Source organism: Aspergillus flavus, chromosome 7 (genome assembly GCF_009017415.1).
Source record: "Aspergillus flavus chromosome 7, complete sequence".
NCBI classification, from domain to species: domain Eukaryota; kingdom Fungi; phylum Ascomycota; class Eurotiomycetes; order Eurotiales; family Aspergillaceae; genus Aspergillus; species Aspergillus flavus.
The window spans coordinates 2385868-2400446 of NC_092404.1; the positions used below are offsets into that span (position 1 = coordinate 2385868).

At 46.5% G+C, this 14579-nt stretch overlaps 3 protein-coding genes across 3 annotated transcripts; 2 read left to right on the forward strand and 1 right to left on the reverse strand.

Moving 5' to 3' along the window:
- Positions 1-507: 507 nt before the first annotated feature.
- On the forward strand, positions 508-901 carry F9C07_6021 (uncharacterized protein; the record flags this gene model as incomplete). Its single annotated transcript, XM_071511422.1, has 2 exons — positions 508-601; positions 840-901. 2 exons carry the CDS (start codon positions 508-510, stop codon positions 899-901), a joined length of 156 nt encoding a protein of 51 aa, XP_071367075.1.
- A 7761-nt stretch (positions 902-8662) lies between these two features.
- Positions 8663-10760, reverse strand: F9C07_2062295 (uncharacterized protein; the record flags this gene model as incomplete). The annotated part of the gene is made up of 4 exons (XM_071508664.1): positions 8663-8908; positions 8961-10372; positions 10626-10670; positions 10736-10760. 4 exons carry the CDS (start codon positions 10758-10760, stop codon positions 8663-8665), a joined length of 1728 nt encoding a protein of 575 aa, XP_071367076.1.
- A 2144-nt stretch (positions 10761-12904) lies between these two features.
- Positions 12905-14242, forward strand: F9C07_2229873 (uncharacterized protein; the record flags this gene model as incomplete). Its single annotated transcript, XM_071509849.1, has 1 exon — positions 12905-14242. One exon carries the CDS (start codon positions 12905-12907, stop codon positions 14240-14242), a length of 1338 nt encoding a protein of 445 aa, XP_071367077.1.
- Between the last annotated feature and the right edge of the window lie 337 nt (positions 14243-14579).

Genomic DNA, 14579 nt, shown 5'->3' on the forward strand with positions numbered 1-14579 from the left:
ATACATGAATAGTTCACCTCACTACTGTTTACATAGCACAACTCCACGGTCAAAATCAAAATATACTGAGTATCTGAACGGCACCTGTTCCAATCAGCAGGAACAAACCGCTCCCTATCCATGGTGCTACCCGGTCGGGAACTGGTAAAGTTACGGGAAGGTTCCTTTGGTACGCATACCTCAGGTACATACAGTACACAGTACCCGTACCTTCCAAAGTTCATTTTGGTCACGGGTACAGTCACGGGTGTTGGATTGGGAAAGGCTCATGCCTGGGTCAAACTATTATGTATCCCTCGGGTTACGTTCGGAAAACAGCAATGCCAAATTACCGCCCGTCAGTACCCATGCTCAACAAATAAGGCTGTGTGTCTTTTAGAGTCTACTTGTGGTGTGAAGTACATAGTAGCCAATCCCCTATCTACCACTTTGCCATGAATTTTGGGAGACTTACTCCATCCAGAGGTATTATACGGGGAAATTTCCCTTGCAGTATACTCCTGTATCATGTACCGAGGGAAAGTAAATCCTCTGAAAAGTAATGATAATATAATATCAGCACTATGGAACATCGACCTGAACTGGAAAGTCCCCAGTACTAGTAGGTAACTCCCATCGTTCTGTCGCGTATTTACACCAGTGCAGAGCGATCAAGGGCGTGAAACTAGGTTGGTTGATGTAAATAATTTTACGCTGTATTACAACGCGAATCCTGTACTAAATCTGTATTACTTTAGTAGCACTCAATAATAGCTGAGGTACCAGAGCCCGACCGTCATCCGTTAGCGGGGTTCAGCCCCATCTGAAGACCGCTCTACTTGGACGGAACGAGTAAACAGTCAAGGACCCAAAACTTTGGCTGGGTGTTCTCGGCATCGGAAAAAAGGAGGGGCAGAATTGACGGCATGTCGTAATGGATCATCAAGTGTCCGGCGCTCCGGCTCGCCTTTTTTGCCACTTTAGACTCATCTGTTTCTTTCTCTGTGTGGACGAATACATACACCTACCCATGCGATACTCTACAAGGGAAAAGAGATCACCTCGGCCCGGGCGTATCAATATCAGACCGTGTTATGCCTTCCAACTTAAGAGATTCAATAAACCCTGCGTGGAATTCCCCTCCCATATCAAGCGTGACTTAAACGCCCAACCTGATTGAACCATGTGCTAGCTATCCACCGCCACCAATTAATTCTCTCCAGGCGGCCATTCCCAAGCACCGCCGAATCCTCCTCTTCCCTTTTCCCCCCTCGCTGTCCGGTTGATCCGCAATTTTAACTTTGCCTAATCCCGTCTCCTTGGTACCATCCGTCGGTTGGCCGCATAAATTTCTGGATCTTCACTTAGTCCCAAGTCCATAGACCGTCTCATCGGGTAACTACGAACCCCATCAGCCTCCACAATTCTACCTATGACATAGCCCACACTAGCTTAGGTATGTTTCATAACGTTGATTTGGGACGGAACAAAGTCGCACAACGTCTCGCTCAACCTCGATAACCAAAGCCCCCTGACTTTAGTCAAGGTTTGGCGATGATGTGATCCACTGCCAAAGTTTTCTACGGGTGATGTGCATGCATGCTGTGTGGCGCGTAGAACGGCAGTATAATGGAGCGTCGGACGTAAGGGATGGCCCCGTACTGCACATCATCGTTTGTCTGAAGATTCTACACAGTACACTGTGGAAGACAGTACTCCATCCACCGAACATGGATATTTGGAAGGAATGGGTTACACCAATGTCACGACGGTTGTTGGTCTTGACAAAAGTCGTCGGCAATGTTATGCTTCTGTCAAACATGGAAACTTGGAATGGAGGGAATAGAGTTCCTCCGTGGCTGGAAATGCAAAAGGTGATAACAGATCACGATATTATTTGAGTTGTCAGCGAGGTTTCTCCCTTTCTTCGTTTTTTCTATGGAAGCTCAACCCGCAATCTAACCTTGATAGAGCCCGGGAATAATGCAAAACCGATATACGCTAAATAGAAAACGCCCATGAATACATGTATCACAGGACCCATCAGTGGCAACTAGTAGCAACCATGCAATAGAAGAATTTTTTGACGAAGACTAGGCATAGGCCGTGTTGTTACGAAACACTGGTTACTGCAACAATTCACAACCGATTTGTAATTTATTAGCCGAACTCCGAATCACATATTCCATGAGCACTCTGCTTAATATGCCATGGTTATCTGCGGAGCATGCAGACCAAGACATGGAAAGCCACTGGAGACACGGAGTAGAAGACCAGCCGGTACGGCTGACCACCGTCACGAGCTTCAGCATCCAATTGAAGTCATCTCTGACTTGCAAAAGATCGGTGTACTCCGTAAATCAATTTCATGTCTCAGAGCAAATTCAGGTGGATATTCGATGTGCACTTGTTCACCCGAACGGCCAACAGTTTGTGGATCATTGATCTAAAAGAAACAAAGTTTATCAGTCGTTGAATAGTACGGAGTATATCGGCCGCATAACAATAACTGAAAATAGTGGCTGCCTATTGTTGGTCAGCTAAATATCTCTCAGGCAATTATTGCTCGTATAACCCCAGCCCCGTGATAAACTCCGTACTTCTTTAATTGACAGCGGGATGGACCGCCCGTCTGACGAGCTCCGAGGGTCTGGTTCAGGGCAGATCTTAGTCCTACTTACTTTGGTAAGCACAGCGAGGTTTCACATTGGGAAGGTCAAGATATTATTGGTAGTTAGTGTTGACAAAAAAAAGTGAGTGAGCTTAACTACCTACTACGGAGTATCTAGCCAGCAGGGTACTGTACTAAGATTACATTATCAGATTGATGTGGCACCCATTTCATTTTCTTTGTAACTGGTTAGGTACCATGGTTCTACCGTTGTCGCACTGCCAACCCAAAGTGAACGTATCACAATCGAGCTCATTATACTTAAGTGCCCGACGATCAGAAAAAGACATGTTTAAGATATGTTGGTTAATGCTAGCGAAAGTCTTTCGGAGATCGGATCTTTATGTGGAATAGCTTGCGATACCAATTTCCCACTCCAGCGGCTATGTGAAATCAAGCGCAGGAATAGCTGACGATTAACCGGCCAAGCTGAAACTAAAGCCTCGCTATTGAGTTACCAGTTTAACTGCGGAGATTTGCAGATCGGGCTCTGTTGACTTTTTGTGTTATACCGACATTCTCTAAGAGCCGATGGAAGCAACCAGTCCATTTCAGCAAAGTTTCTTCTGTTGCCAACTTGCCACTCCCTGTATACCATGGTTGTATTTCGGGTGCGCTTGGGATACAGCATCAACCTTGATGACCTACGTGGGTGGATATCCATGTTTACCGAAATTATGTACCCACAGCCACGTGGTCTGCGCGTCTGTAAAATAAGAAATCCGGAAATAGGCCGAAGAAACGTTCAGAAGAGAAGTTGACTGGTAATATATAGAGTCCATAGACTGTTGTCAGTACAGCTGTGAATTTCTACTGGAGCGCTGTAGAATCGTTAATGAGGGTGGCGACTGTGAAAATGGACAGCTCCCAGAACGTAATTTGTCGTGTATCAAATCAACCACCCACTTCTTGGCCACCTCCTTACGCGAACCATGATCAGACCCCATCGATCGGACGTGGTCAGGACTTGGGCCTCCTGTCGAAGTGAGGGGTAGTATCGTGCTCCATACCAAACCATGCACATATTTTCAACCCACATTGTGTTAGTCCCTCATCATTTCCCATTTCCAGGAACAGATCTCCTGATCTCGCGGCTTGCATGTGCAGTGCGACGATTAACCTATGTCGCATTCTCGTCCTACACTTTCCAAACTCAAGGATGGACCCGAGCAATAATTACATAATTAAAAGCTACTGTTTCGTCCAGTAGTAGTCGCCCATTTATATTTGAATTTTGAATACTACCTTGGGCCAGTAACTCTACGCCCATAGTGACGGAGCTGAAACAATAGGAGTTAGGAAGATGACCATACTCTCGCAACACCTTTACTCTATAAATACAACATCAATATTGAATTAAAGTGCCCGATTTAGGTATTCGAATTTTGATCCTTCACATGACTCGTTAGCTGTGGAGACAATCTTAAAAGAATGTCTCCGTAGGTGCAGATGAGCAATAAGGCAGAGCCCCGAAATGCCTGCGAATTGACCTCAGTGAACCTAATGAGACTATGTGAACCCTAAACTCAAATCAAATCGAGAATAAGAGGGGGAAAAAAAAAGAAAGAAAGAAAGAAAGAAAGAAGAAAAGAGGAAATTAATTTGGAATGGAGTTCTCGGAAAATTCCCACGCCTACGCCGTGCTCATCCTATGGCATGGAAAGTGTTGTATGACCGTCTTTTCTCTCCATTGTTTGTTGAGGGATGAGATGTGTAACTTCAGCACCTTCTACGAGTACTTTATACTTCTTCCAATATGAACGAAGGCAGTTTCTTCGATTCTATTCGTATGTATCAATTAGTAATTCTATGTACACCCTTACCCTTTGTTTGTGGAAAACCTGCCAGTGGTACAACAGTAATACTGTGTGTGGTATTGTAGTACGAAGCAGGGTCTGTGTGCTATTTAACCGCCCTAAATCAGTTGATGCTTAAATCGCTCTTCGATATCTAACGCGCCCCTAGTAAACTATGTCGACCCATGGACCTGGTTAATGGGCTCGGGAGGCTTTTGGGACGCTGGAGTATCGGGAATATGACAGCTTCCGGTGGTGGCCGCCGTGCAACCAAAACCAAGCCTTTGCGCCCAATTTATCGACTCGTTTCACTGGCAGGTACTGGGACTTATTCATTCTATAGCCTTTAATTATTCCGTACATGGATGACGGAATATACCGCTCCATCTATTCCGCACCATCTCGTTGCGATTCCACCAATGTGAACACCGACTCAAAGCGCGCGTTCTCCATGACTCCCGTGGACCTATCACATTTCCACTGGTCTGGAACCTCAATAGCCTTTCATCGAAGTTTGTTGTGGTTCTGGCTCCGAATAAAACCGGAACGGCACGAAGAAACTAACAGGGGACCTGGTGGGGAGAGTTATGTACAGTACCTACATGATGTAGAAGGATGGAGTGTCCACACTTGCATATATATCTGGATATTATTGTTGAGCAGTCGACTAATACTTGTTGGGCGGTTTATATCACATGCATTGCTATGGCTGCTACCGCCCACTTCTGTAGCCAACATATATGCTTATGTATGTATCTCGCTCGTTTATGCACAGGATGCTCCGCATTGAGTGAAGATGTAGGCATGTGAAGCTGAAATGCATGCGAAGCTTGGGGGTTAACGCGATTAAAGCGGACTGTAGTAGCAGTGATCAATCAGGCTTTATCTTAGCAGCCATGCAAATCGCTCAATAAGGAAATCGCGTGGGAGATTATAATGGATGAAGGACCCCGGCAATGGAAATGGCCCAAGCAATTACTTAGACAAATCGGTGCACTTCGTTCTGGTTTAGTTTTGTAGTTCCATATCCTTACCGAAGAGGCGCCCAATGGTAGGAGACAATCATACGCGGAGAGATCAGCACTTGGACAAAGCTTCCCGTGTTGACCGTCCACTGGCAAGCACTAACTTCCTGAATTTCTTTGATAGGAAGTCACACATTGCTCTTGTTGTGACATAACATCATGATGAACATACCTTCATACCGTTTTAGGGCTTCTTCGAGAAACTGCCGACCCGATGGACTGGTCTGGAATACCGTCGACTTCAACGACGAAGCTATGTTCAGGGAGATTTATGCATCGTATCTTCACTTATTAATAGCAACTCTCGTTGAGAATTACAAGCATGACGATGTATTGCACAGGATGTTACATTCATTCTTTATAACTCCCCTTCGGCATCACCATCTCAAGTGGTGAAAAGAAAAGTTCCTCTCCTACTGCCATGCACCACGACAGCGATTAAATTATCTCCACAATCAACATGACTCGGCATGACAGCCCCTATAGCCCTACGTGTAGCTGCGCCACAATGATAATCCAATACTATAGCTCCTTTGCCTCACTATCCGCATATGATATCACTGACACCCCCTGTACACGGGGTAAATGTTCATTCATTTAAGGAGAACGGAGTTCTTATCCGAACTCCACCGACCCCATGGGCACCAATTGCGTGGCTCGCACAGACATTAGAAATCCTGTATTTGAAGATCAGAACCTCACTCTGGAGAGATACGAGATTGGCTGACGCCTGTCTCAGCTAGTTACTGGCGATGCTGAATTCCACATACATCTCTAGTAATTTCAAATCTCCCTGAGAGAGGCAAAAATGTTCCGCCGATGGCACACCGTTTCAACGCTGAGAATCAGTTAGTGCCTTTGCTACCTGACACGATCATCAAATACTAGTATTGTCACGTCTTTTCTCATCAGATTTCATGATCCGTACAGTAGTGGGGGATTTATTGGTGGGTGGGCTCTGACGTAGCTCAATTCCTTCCATCTCTTTCTGAACTTAACCAGTGTGTCCTCCTCCGACTCGGCCGATGCACTCGAGTGGGGTTTCTTTGGAGAAACCTGTCATCTGCCAATTCATGGACTTCTCTGATTAGCTCTTTATTTTTTTGGGTGGAGGAACCCCCACTGTTAGTCAAATAAGCACTTTAAGACTATGTCCTTTCAGTCAAGTCAAGCGTCTACAGCGGCTTTCGCTCAATTACGTCTCTTGCTCAGATACTGGCAATTCTTACGCTGTTGAAATGGATGTGGTTATGCAAAAAGGTGTACCCACCAGGCAGCAGATGTCTCATCGATAGGGGTCTCCTCTATCACGCGTCAGCACTGTCCAAATCAGCAAAGGAGACCCTGTTTGGCAAATAAGCCTTCTGTTCGAATTTGACATCTCCTAGATCAATATGTGGAGCTGGCGATGTTATTAAATGCTTGGTGGCTTGTTTCTTCACCTGGCTCAGCAATTCATGGCGGATCAAAATTGACTTGCCCCTCTAGTTCTAAATATGCCAAAGAAGACCACCAAGATCAGAAAGCCAATACACAGTATCAAATCTAAGGAACCGTAGTGAAATACTCCCATGCTTCTTTGGACGCTTCCAGAACCATATGCCGTTCCCGTAACCATGAAAAAAAAGAGCCTATCACTTACCGAAGCACTTAGTCCCGGGGCCTTGAAAATGAATACAGTATGGATGGCTAGTATGGTGGGTGCTTGTGCAATCTCTATGAGCCTGTCAGATTGTCAACATAGGAATGATGGAGAGGATATTAGCTTGGGATATAATAGCCTTCATAGGTGAACATTGAGACAAGTGTTACTATCCTTCAACATATGCCCATTATTATGTCAGTGAAGTAAAGTAATATCGTAAGATATATTTCAGGCCATACCGCAACAATATCTGCATTGCATGGCCTTGGCCTAAATTACTCTGTATTTTGCAGGAGAACAACCGTTCGGCGCGATCATATCTTCCTTCGAATGGAGTGCGAATCTTTCAGTGAGTATTTCCTCCAACACCACATGCAATGTGGACGGTACATTGGGGAAGGTGATCCTTATTTTGTAACAGTGACTAGGATGGAACTTGGTCAGGCTACTAACGAGCATGAGCAAGAGAATCACTAGAGCCTCTTGAGTGATCAAGTGACAAATGTTAGGGAGACCTAATGCAAGTACAGCGGGATATATAGCTGGAGTGGAGAAATGAAGCAACGATCATACAGAATGTCATAAAATAAATCATATTATCGTTACAAAGTAGCAGGATAGAAATCAGATGTTGTTGTATGACATCATGTCACTTCTATACATAGATAATCTTAGGTGTCCCACTCTACTTCAGTAGCTGAGGCTATCAAATCTCGCGAGAAACTGTGTGGATAGACGCAAGATCGCCTTTCCGGAAGGCAGACACAGACAAACCTAAGCGAACCTTTAACCCAAAAGGGAATATAAACTCAAAAGATTACATTAAACGGCTCAATGCCTCAGCTAAACCACTGTTCCCCTGGTCGTGTCTCCTGTACGAGGAGTTGACTCGTCTATTCGGAGCGAAGTACACGTCGAATCTGAGCGGCGAAAGCTAAACAAGATCAAAAACAACTCGATCAGAGATAGATGTACCAATGGCTGAGCGCCGATTTTCGTAATTTTTGAAATTGTAACGCGCCTACAGATTACTTGCAGGATCAATTTATGGGTCTTGCTCATGATGTACAGCGCAAATTTATAGTACATGTGAGAAAGCATGTGTATCCCGAAGCCTACCAGGTTAGAAACTGAAAGTCGCCGTGCTTTGGGGTTAGAAAAATTAGCAACTATGACTTTGACATATCCTACGGATAGAAACATGAATCAGAAATAGGGAATGTGAGCTCTATGTTCTATTTAGTGTAGCTGAAGTAAGCCTTGTTATGCCTGTATATTTTTATGCATTGAAGTATTCCCTTTTCGCTATACACCCATGTGTTGAATAGCACAAATGCAAAAGACAGCGCCTCAGTAGCCAGGCAGTAGGAATAATGACTCGCTCTAAATGTACACATAATAAATATATAAACGATCATCAAAGCACACATATAGCTGATCTAAAGCGCCACAGAGAGTGAGGTATAACGAATGTGGTTTAGAGAGATACGTAACCAGTCTAGGGTAGCTTACTTAGTCAAAGACGACCGGAACTTGAACTATTGCATTAAGGGGCCCGCAAAAGGTGATGGAAAATAGTCCATACCCCCTTGAACACTTCAAGCCGCTCCTCAGCATCGAATAAATCGTACCATTTCGTTCGCCGCAGCTGTAGCGCATGCCACGGTTGTCCTGTAGCATCGGAGTCAGAAGGGAAACAGCTCTCCCCTGATGTTATGATATCGATGTATCGGCGATGGACGCGTAAGTGAAGGATAGAGATATGATGGTTGATAGAGGAGAGCATATATATCTGTAACGGCTGGTCAGCATGATGTTATAACTGCTGTGTTATGATTACTGACATCGTCAAACGGGCTGTCTAGGTCCTTTCCAATTTGTATATATCTCATTCGCTTGTCCCAAAGTCCAGGACCTGGCTGAACGATTTTCCACTTTTCGCTGTTGCTCAGCTTCCGCGAGGAACCAGGTCGACGGGATGCTAAGAAGGGATGCTCGTACTTGGAGCGCTTGCGAGAGCTCCCATTGTCCGACACTGATTTCTCCTCACCATTGGTGAAATTGCCACTATCACCCACTGCATCATTGGGTGCACCACCCCATCGCGGCGTCGTTGTCCACCATTTTCCCTCGCCAGGTCTTACTTCTTGCATTCCTTGTCGTGCTCGTTCCTGGGCAGCTAGGAGCATGCCGCCGACCTCACGAAACAAATCACATATCTCACCAAATCCCGTACCAGGGACATCCCCCGGCGCTCGGAAACACGTTTCAGATCGGCACTGGGCGGCAAAGACGGGTCCTTCCATGACACCGCTTCGTGCTAGCTGTCGATCTTTAGGCGATCGGGCAGCCGCAAACGTCTGGCGAACAGGGAATAACAATGTTCGAAGGGATAGTCTCGGAGGCAGCATGGGAAGGGCAACTTGGCACCCAAAAGGCCAGGCTGCCATCTCGGTAAATGCCCTAATAGTCTCTTCGCGGATATCCTCCGGCATTTCATGACCAGCACCAATACGGCGGCCCGTGTACATTGCTACTGACTCAGGCTCACCGTCCTCCTGGGTAGTCACATTGTTTTCGGGAGCTGCTGGTTTTGGTGGATTGTCAATATCCATATGTGTTTCCGATTTTTGCTGGGACTCGCATGACACATTGTCCGTCTGCATTTTGTCCCCTGACTCGTCTTCAGCCGCCTGTTTGGGAGTTGCAGGACGTTCAAAATAGTTATCCAAGCTCGTGTCCCAGTATTGGGCCATTCGTTCTAGGCCCGTCCAGAATTTTCGCGCATGGGTCACCCTGACCCTTTGACGTCCCTCGCGGGGGGTTAACCGTGCCACCTCTCGAAACGCATCGTCGTTTTCCAGAAGTAGCTCATTCTTCAGCATATTAAATCGCTCTTTTGGTGGGTAGGGATTCCCATTTTCCATTAAGATCGGGGAACCATCTTCGGTCAACGGGGACGAATTGGGTGAAGTGTCCTCCCAAGGTAAAGGAGGAAAGAAATCTGGCCCATCCTTACGGACAATACATGAAGCAGAAAGACCTGCTTCCACCTTCAGATTGAGAGCTTTGAACTTGTCGAGCGTGATATCTTGTGGCCTTCTGATGGATGCTAGAATATCATGCACCTGCCGCAAAGAGGCCTCCGGATCATCATCTGTGGCATCCGGGAGCTTATACGCTGGGAAGTCTAGAGGTGTCGGGCCCGATGGAGCCCGTCGCTCCCTGTCAGGTTCTGAGCTCACTGAAGGGAAGCCTATTACAATAGTTAGCCTATCAATTTGATTGGACAAACGCCATGATTGTGTTTGTGTTTGGTCATCATAAGGGAGCGCTAGGCAGATATTTGGTCTTAATAACAGGCCGAATAGTTAGATATAAAAATTCCCCCATAGTTCGGAAAGGTTGTTAGCAAGGCGCAGCTAATACTTGTCGTTCTAATATAGAGCGACCAGGGAATGGTGGAGCACGCCAAGTTCAGAATATTAGATGCGAGGGCCTTCGTATACCATATCCCACACAGCTGCTGCGTTCGCAATTGAAGCATGTAGGGTCTATGCGGTGGGCAACACAATGCGCGGGGTGAAGCAAGGTGACGATGAAAGAGGGGAAGCCTTACCCAGCGAACTACACCATCCGAACATGATACAAGGCTTCTAACTAGAAACAAACACTACTTCAGTTGAGAAACAAGATCAATCAAGCAACGGAAGCTTGATTTGGCGTTGGTTTGAAGTGAACGAGGTCGAATAACCACATCACATGCACAGTATGAGGGCTTGAGGGGGTCAGGTGCGGCGGGGGGTTTGGTTAAGGATAGGGGCCAAAGGGTGGGTAGTGAAAGTGTGGGCCAGGGGCAAAGTGACATAGAAGAACCAACCGTGGAATAGAGTCAGATCCAACCAAACAATGAGAAATCTTGTGGTGGGAGGTTTTTTTGGTTGGTGAGTGATAATCTAACAGGAAAAGGGACCAGAAGACAAGACATTGAGGGGGCCAAAGTATTGGGCCATTAATGGTTATGGCCTACTTCCGCTTGGGCGTTTTACTAGTATGCGGGAGTGCGGATTAGTTTGTCTCTAGTGCTGGCGGGCTTTTTCGTGGGATAAGACAACATTGGGGTTTTGACAATACTCCGTGGTTCACTACTGGTGATTAATTTATAACGTGGCCCTTGACATTGCTATTTTATCGCTATCCGCTGGCCACGCCAGATACAATATCCATATGGTACTTCGGGAACCACCAGGACAATGATCATATATTAGAAAAGACCAAAAAAGGGCGACCACGACCTGTGATGTTTGCTTGGGCTATATGGTGCCAAGTACGTAAGTGTTATGCAGCCCTCCATCCAAGGTAACCTTTGGGGGACAATTTCTCCACCGCGACTGTTATATGGCTGCCAATGGTGGCTGATAACCGAACAAATCGGGTGGAGTTTTAAGGAGTTTTGAGTTGATCCCTGCCCTAAAATTTCGACAGGCCAATGGAAGATGTGTCGAGACTGCTGCCAGTATTGACAGAGAAGGTGATCCTGTACTCTGATTGTTTCTGGTCAATCCGAGAAGTCAATGGTTGAAACCCACCGTTCTTGAGGGGGAGGGCAAAAGAATGGATCATTCATTTTACCGGTGGGTAAAGTCAAGGGTGGTCGGCAAGAATCGGGCCGAGAAAGTACTCCGGAGTAAGATAGAATGAAATCTGAGTGCAGAAATGCATTGTGTAGTGTGCAGTGTGCAGTGTGCACATGACATCACCTGAGAAGCCGTGATGAGCCTAGTCTCCAAAGAGCCTAGTTGGGTCCAGTGATGCAGCCGAGTCTGAGTCGAACTGCAAATGCATGCTGCAAATGCAATTCAAGTGAACTTCTCCCTTCGCTTCTATTCTACTGGTTCGATTGCCGGTCGTAATCTCGGGTCACACATTAATTAACCTTCCATTGAGGATGGATTTGACGCTGACACTGACCATCCACCTTTCTTACCTCAGAAAGATCATCCATGTTTCTTCACTAACTAATCCTTCAATGTTTTTGTTTGCGAATTGGGGGGCTGGGGGCTTAAAGTTCCCCTCTCCATGCGAGTGAGACTAAACAGCGCCCAGGTCCCAAATGTCACAGACCCCCTCTATGAAAGGGATTGGATGTTCTGGATGGAAAGTGTTTCATCCTTTCCTCCGATTCGAGTCAACAGCCATCCATCCCCTGCGTAAGCTTCACCGAATAATGTTTTCCAGGTCTCTCTTTTATTGAATGTTATGGTCGGTGTTTGGCTACAAACGCCCAGCTAATCTTGAGTTTCAATTGAAAGTTGATCCCTTTTTTTTTCTTTCTCCCTCCCTCTCTTGGGCTTGATTGTATTGTTCTATCTTTTTCCGTATTCCTCGATCTATATTGGTGTGGTTGAAATCCGACCTGAACACCCCCTCTCTAGATCACTAGAGACTGCTTCACCATCCTATCCTGAAACGGGAGGATTCCACTCGAGTGAACGCCTCTGACACCTATTGTCATGGCTTGTTTTTCGCATTTTGTAAAGAGCGAGACATGTTGAGAAGAATCTAACATGCTTTCATTTGTCTTTTCCTATTCATAGTCTTGGGTCTTCGTCGGTTACACGTTCCTTTCGGTCGATTGTTTGGTTGACATCTCTACTCACCGTCATACGCGCTTTCCTTGCTGACGGAACTCATTCCTTCCCTCCTGTATTATTCATTGCACTACACCGTGCCTTTCCTGCTCTAGCGGAACTGTTGTCGCGTCCCTCGAGCCTGCGGGCTTGACGACATGTCAATGTCCAGTCCTTCAATCATCTTCCACCAGGGCTTACGATGTACTAAAGTCCCGCGAAGATCAGCAGCGGCTATATCGCCTTCCCTCAATCTCTTAGCCTCGACTTCTTCCTCGATAACGACAGCTTCGACCGACAAACCAATCTCAACTACAGATCCATCACCAGCTGTTGAGACCTCCCTATTGAATGACCATACTACGTTAAGCACATCACAAGTGACGCCATCGGAATCGAGTACAAAAACGCCTAACACGATACCGACGCATCTACCACCTGTCAGCTCTTTCACCATCACTACTACAGTTAGTGGCACATCTCCTTTAATTACCGAAGGTATTACGAAGACATACAGTCCAGTGTCATCCTATGGCGCCAGTTATTCAACGTTAGAGTCAATCGCATCAAGCTTGTCTAGCAATTTCTCGAGTTCGAGCTCCACAGAGGCTGTCCTAACGCATACCTCCCGTACAGGAGGGCCTCCAACGGCGACTACCTCAACGGTATCGGGAGGTATTCTTCCCAAAAATAACTCGGATCATGGAGATTCACTTTCGTCTCCAGACCATGGCTCACAGGCCTCTCTCCGCACTTTACTTGGCAGCGTACTCGGTGCGATGGGCTTCATTGCAGCTGTATTCCTGATCTGCTTACTGTTATTCAGACGCAGGCGAAGGAGATCGGGCGGAGTCCAGTGCTTTGGAGGAAACCAGAAGCTTCTAAGGGCCGACCGGCAATCGGCGGATTCCTTGACTGGCTTACAGCACGGATATGTTTCTGGAGGGTCTATGCGCTCGCAATACAAATATGCACTAGAGGCTCCGATGAGCGCGTACTACCATGATGAGAGTGATCGAGCATCAGCGTGCTACTCGGATCCTTTTTCAGATTCCGCAGAGCTACACGGAGGGTTGCGAAACGGCATGCCCGAAATAGAGGATACAACTCAGTCCCTATTCATGAACCAAAAATATGATCAACAGCCGGTTATCCCACGGGCAAACCTGCCGCTTCGAACAGTTTCCGATAGCCTTTTACCAACTGTTCATGCGGGGCGAAGACGGTCCGAATTACCTTTGGGCTCAGAGCACGGATCTATTTATAGCAGTGATCGTAGCTTGGGCAGCACCCTCATTCTTCCTGGGCGAAGTAGTCTAGGCAGCAGTTTACAGAGATTCAGCTACCGGGTTTCGGTGGCAGAGCTTGAACCATGCGGTGCAAACGAACCGGTGTCTAAAATCAGCCCCCGCAGTACACGGAGTGACCCGTTTGATCTGGAAGTTCCAGCGCGGGCGGTACACCCAATCAGTTCAGCGACGCAGCTAAGACCATAGGTGTAGCCTTTGGTGTCATAGCCCCGGTGGTCGTCACTAAGGTCTTCCTAAAGAAGGAATCAGCAGTGAAGCAGTGGGGTGTGCCTCTGCGGGAATATACGAGAGATGTGACACGAGCCATGAACTTCTCTTAGGTTGGCATTGAGGGATACATGGGATGGCTGCATTTGTATTTCTCTTTGATGTGATTCGCAGTACATTGTACTTTAGCTTTTCTTTCACCTCGGCCCTCATCTGGGCAAGCGATAACCATGTACGATACTCCATGATGTAACACCAAAACTGTTGAACGTTGCCTTACCGTTTCTAATATATATTTATTGACTATGACTTCATC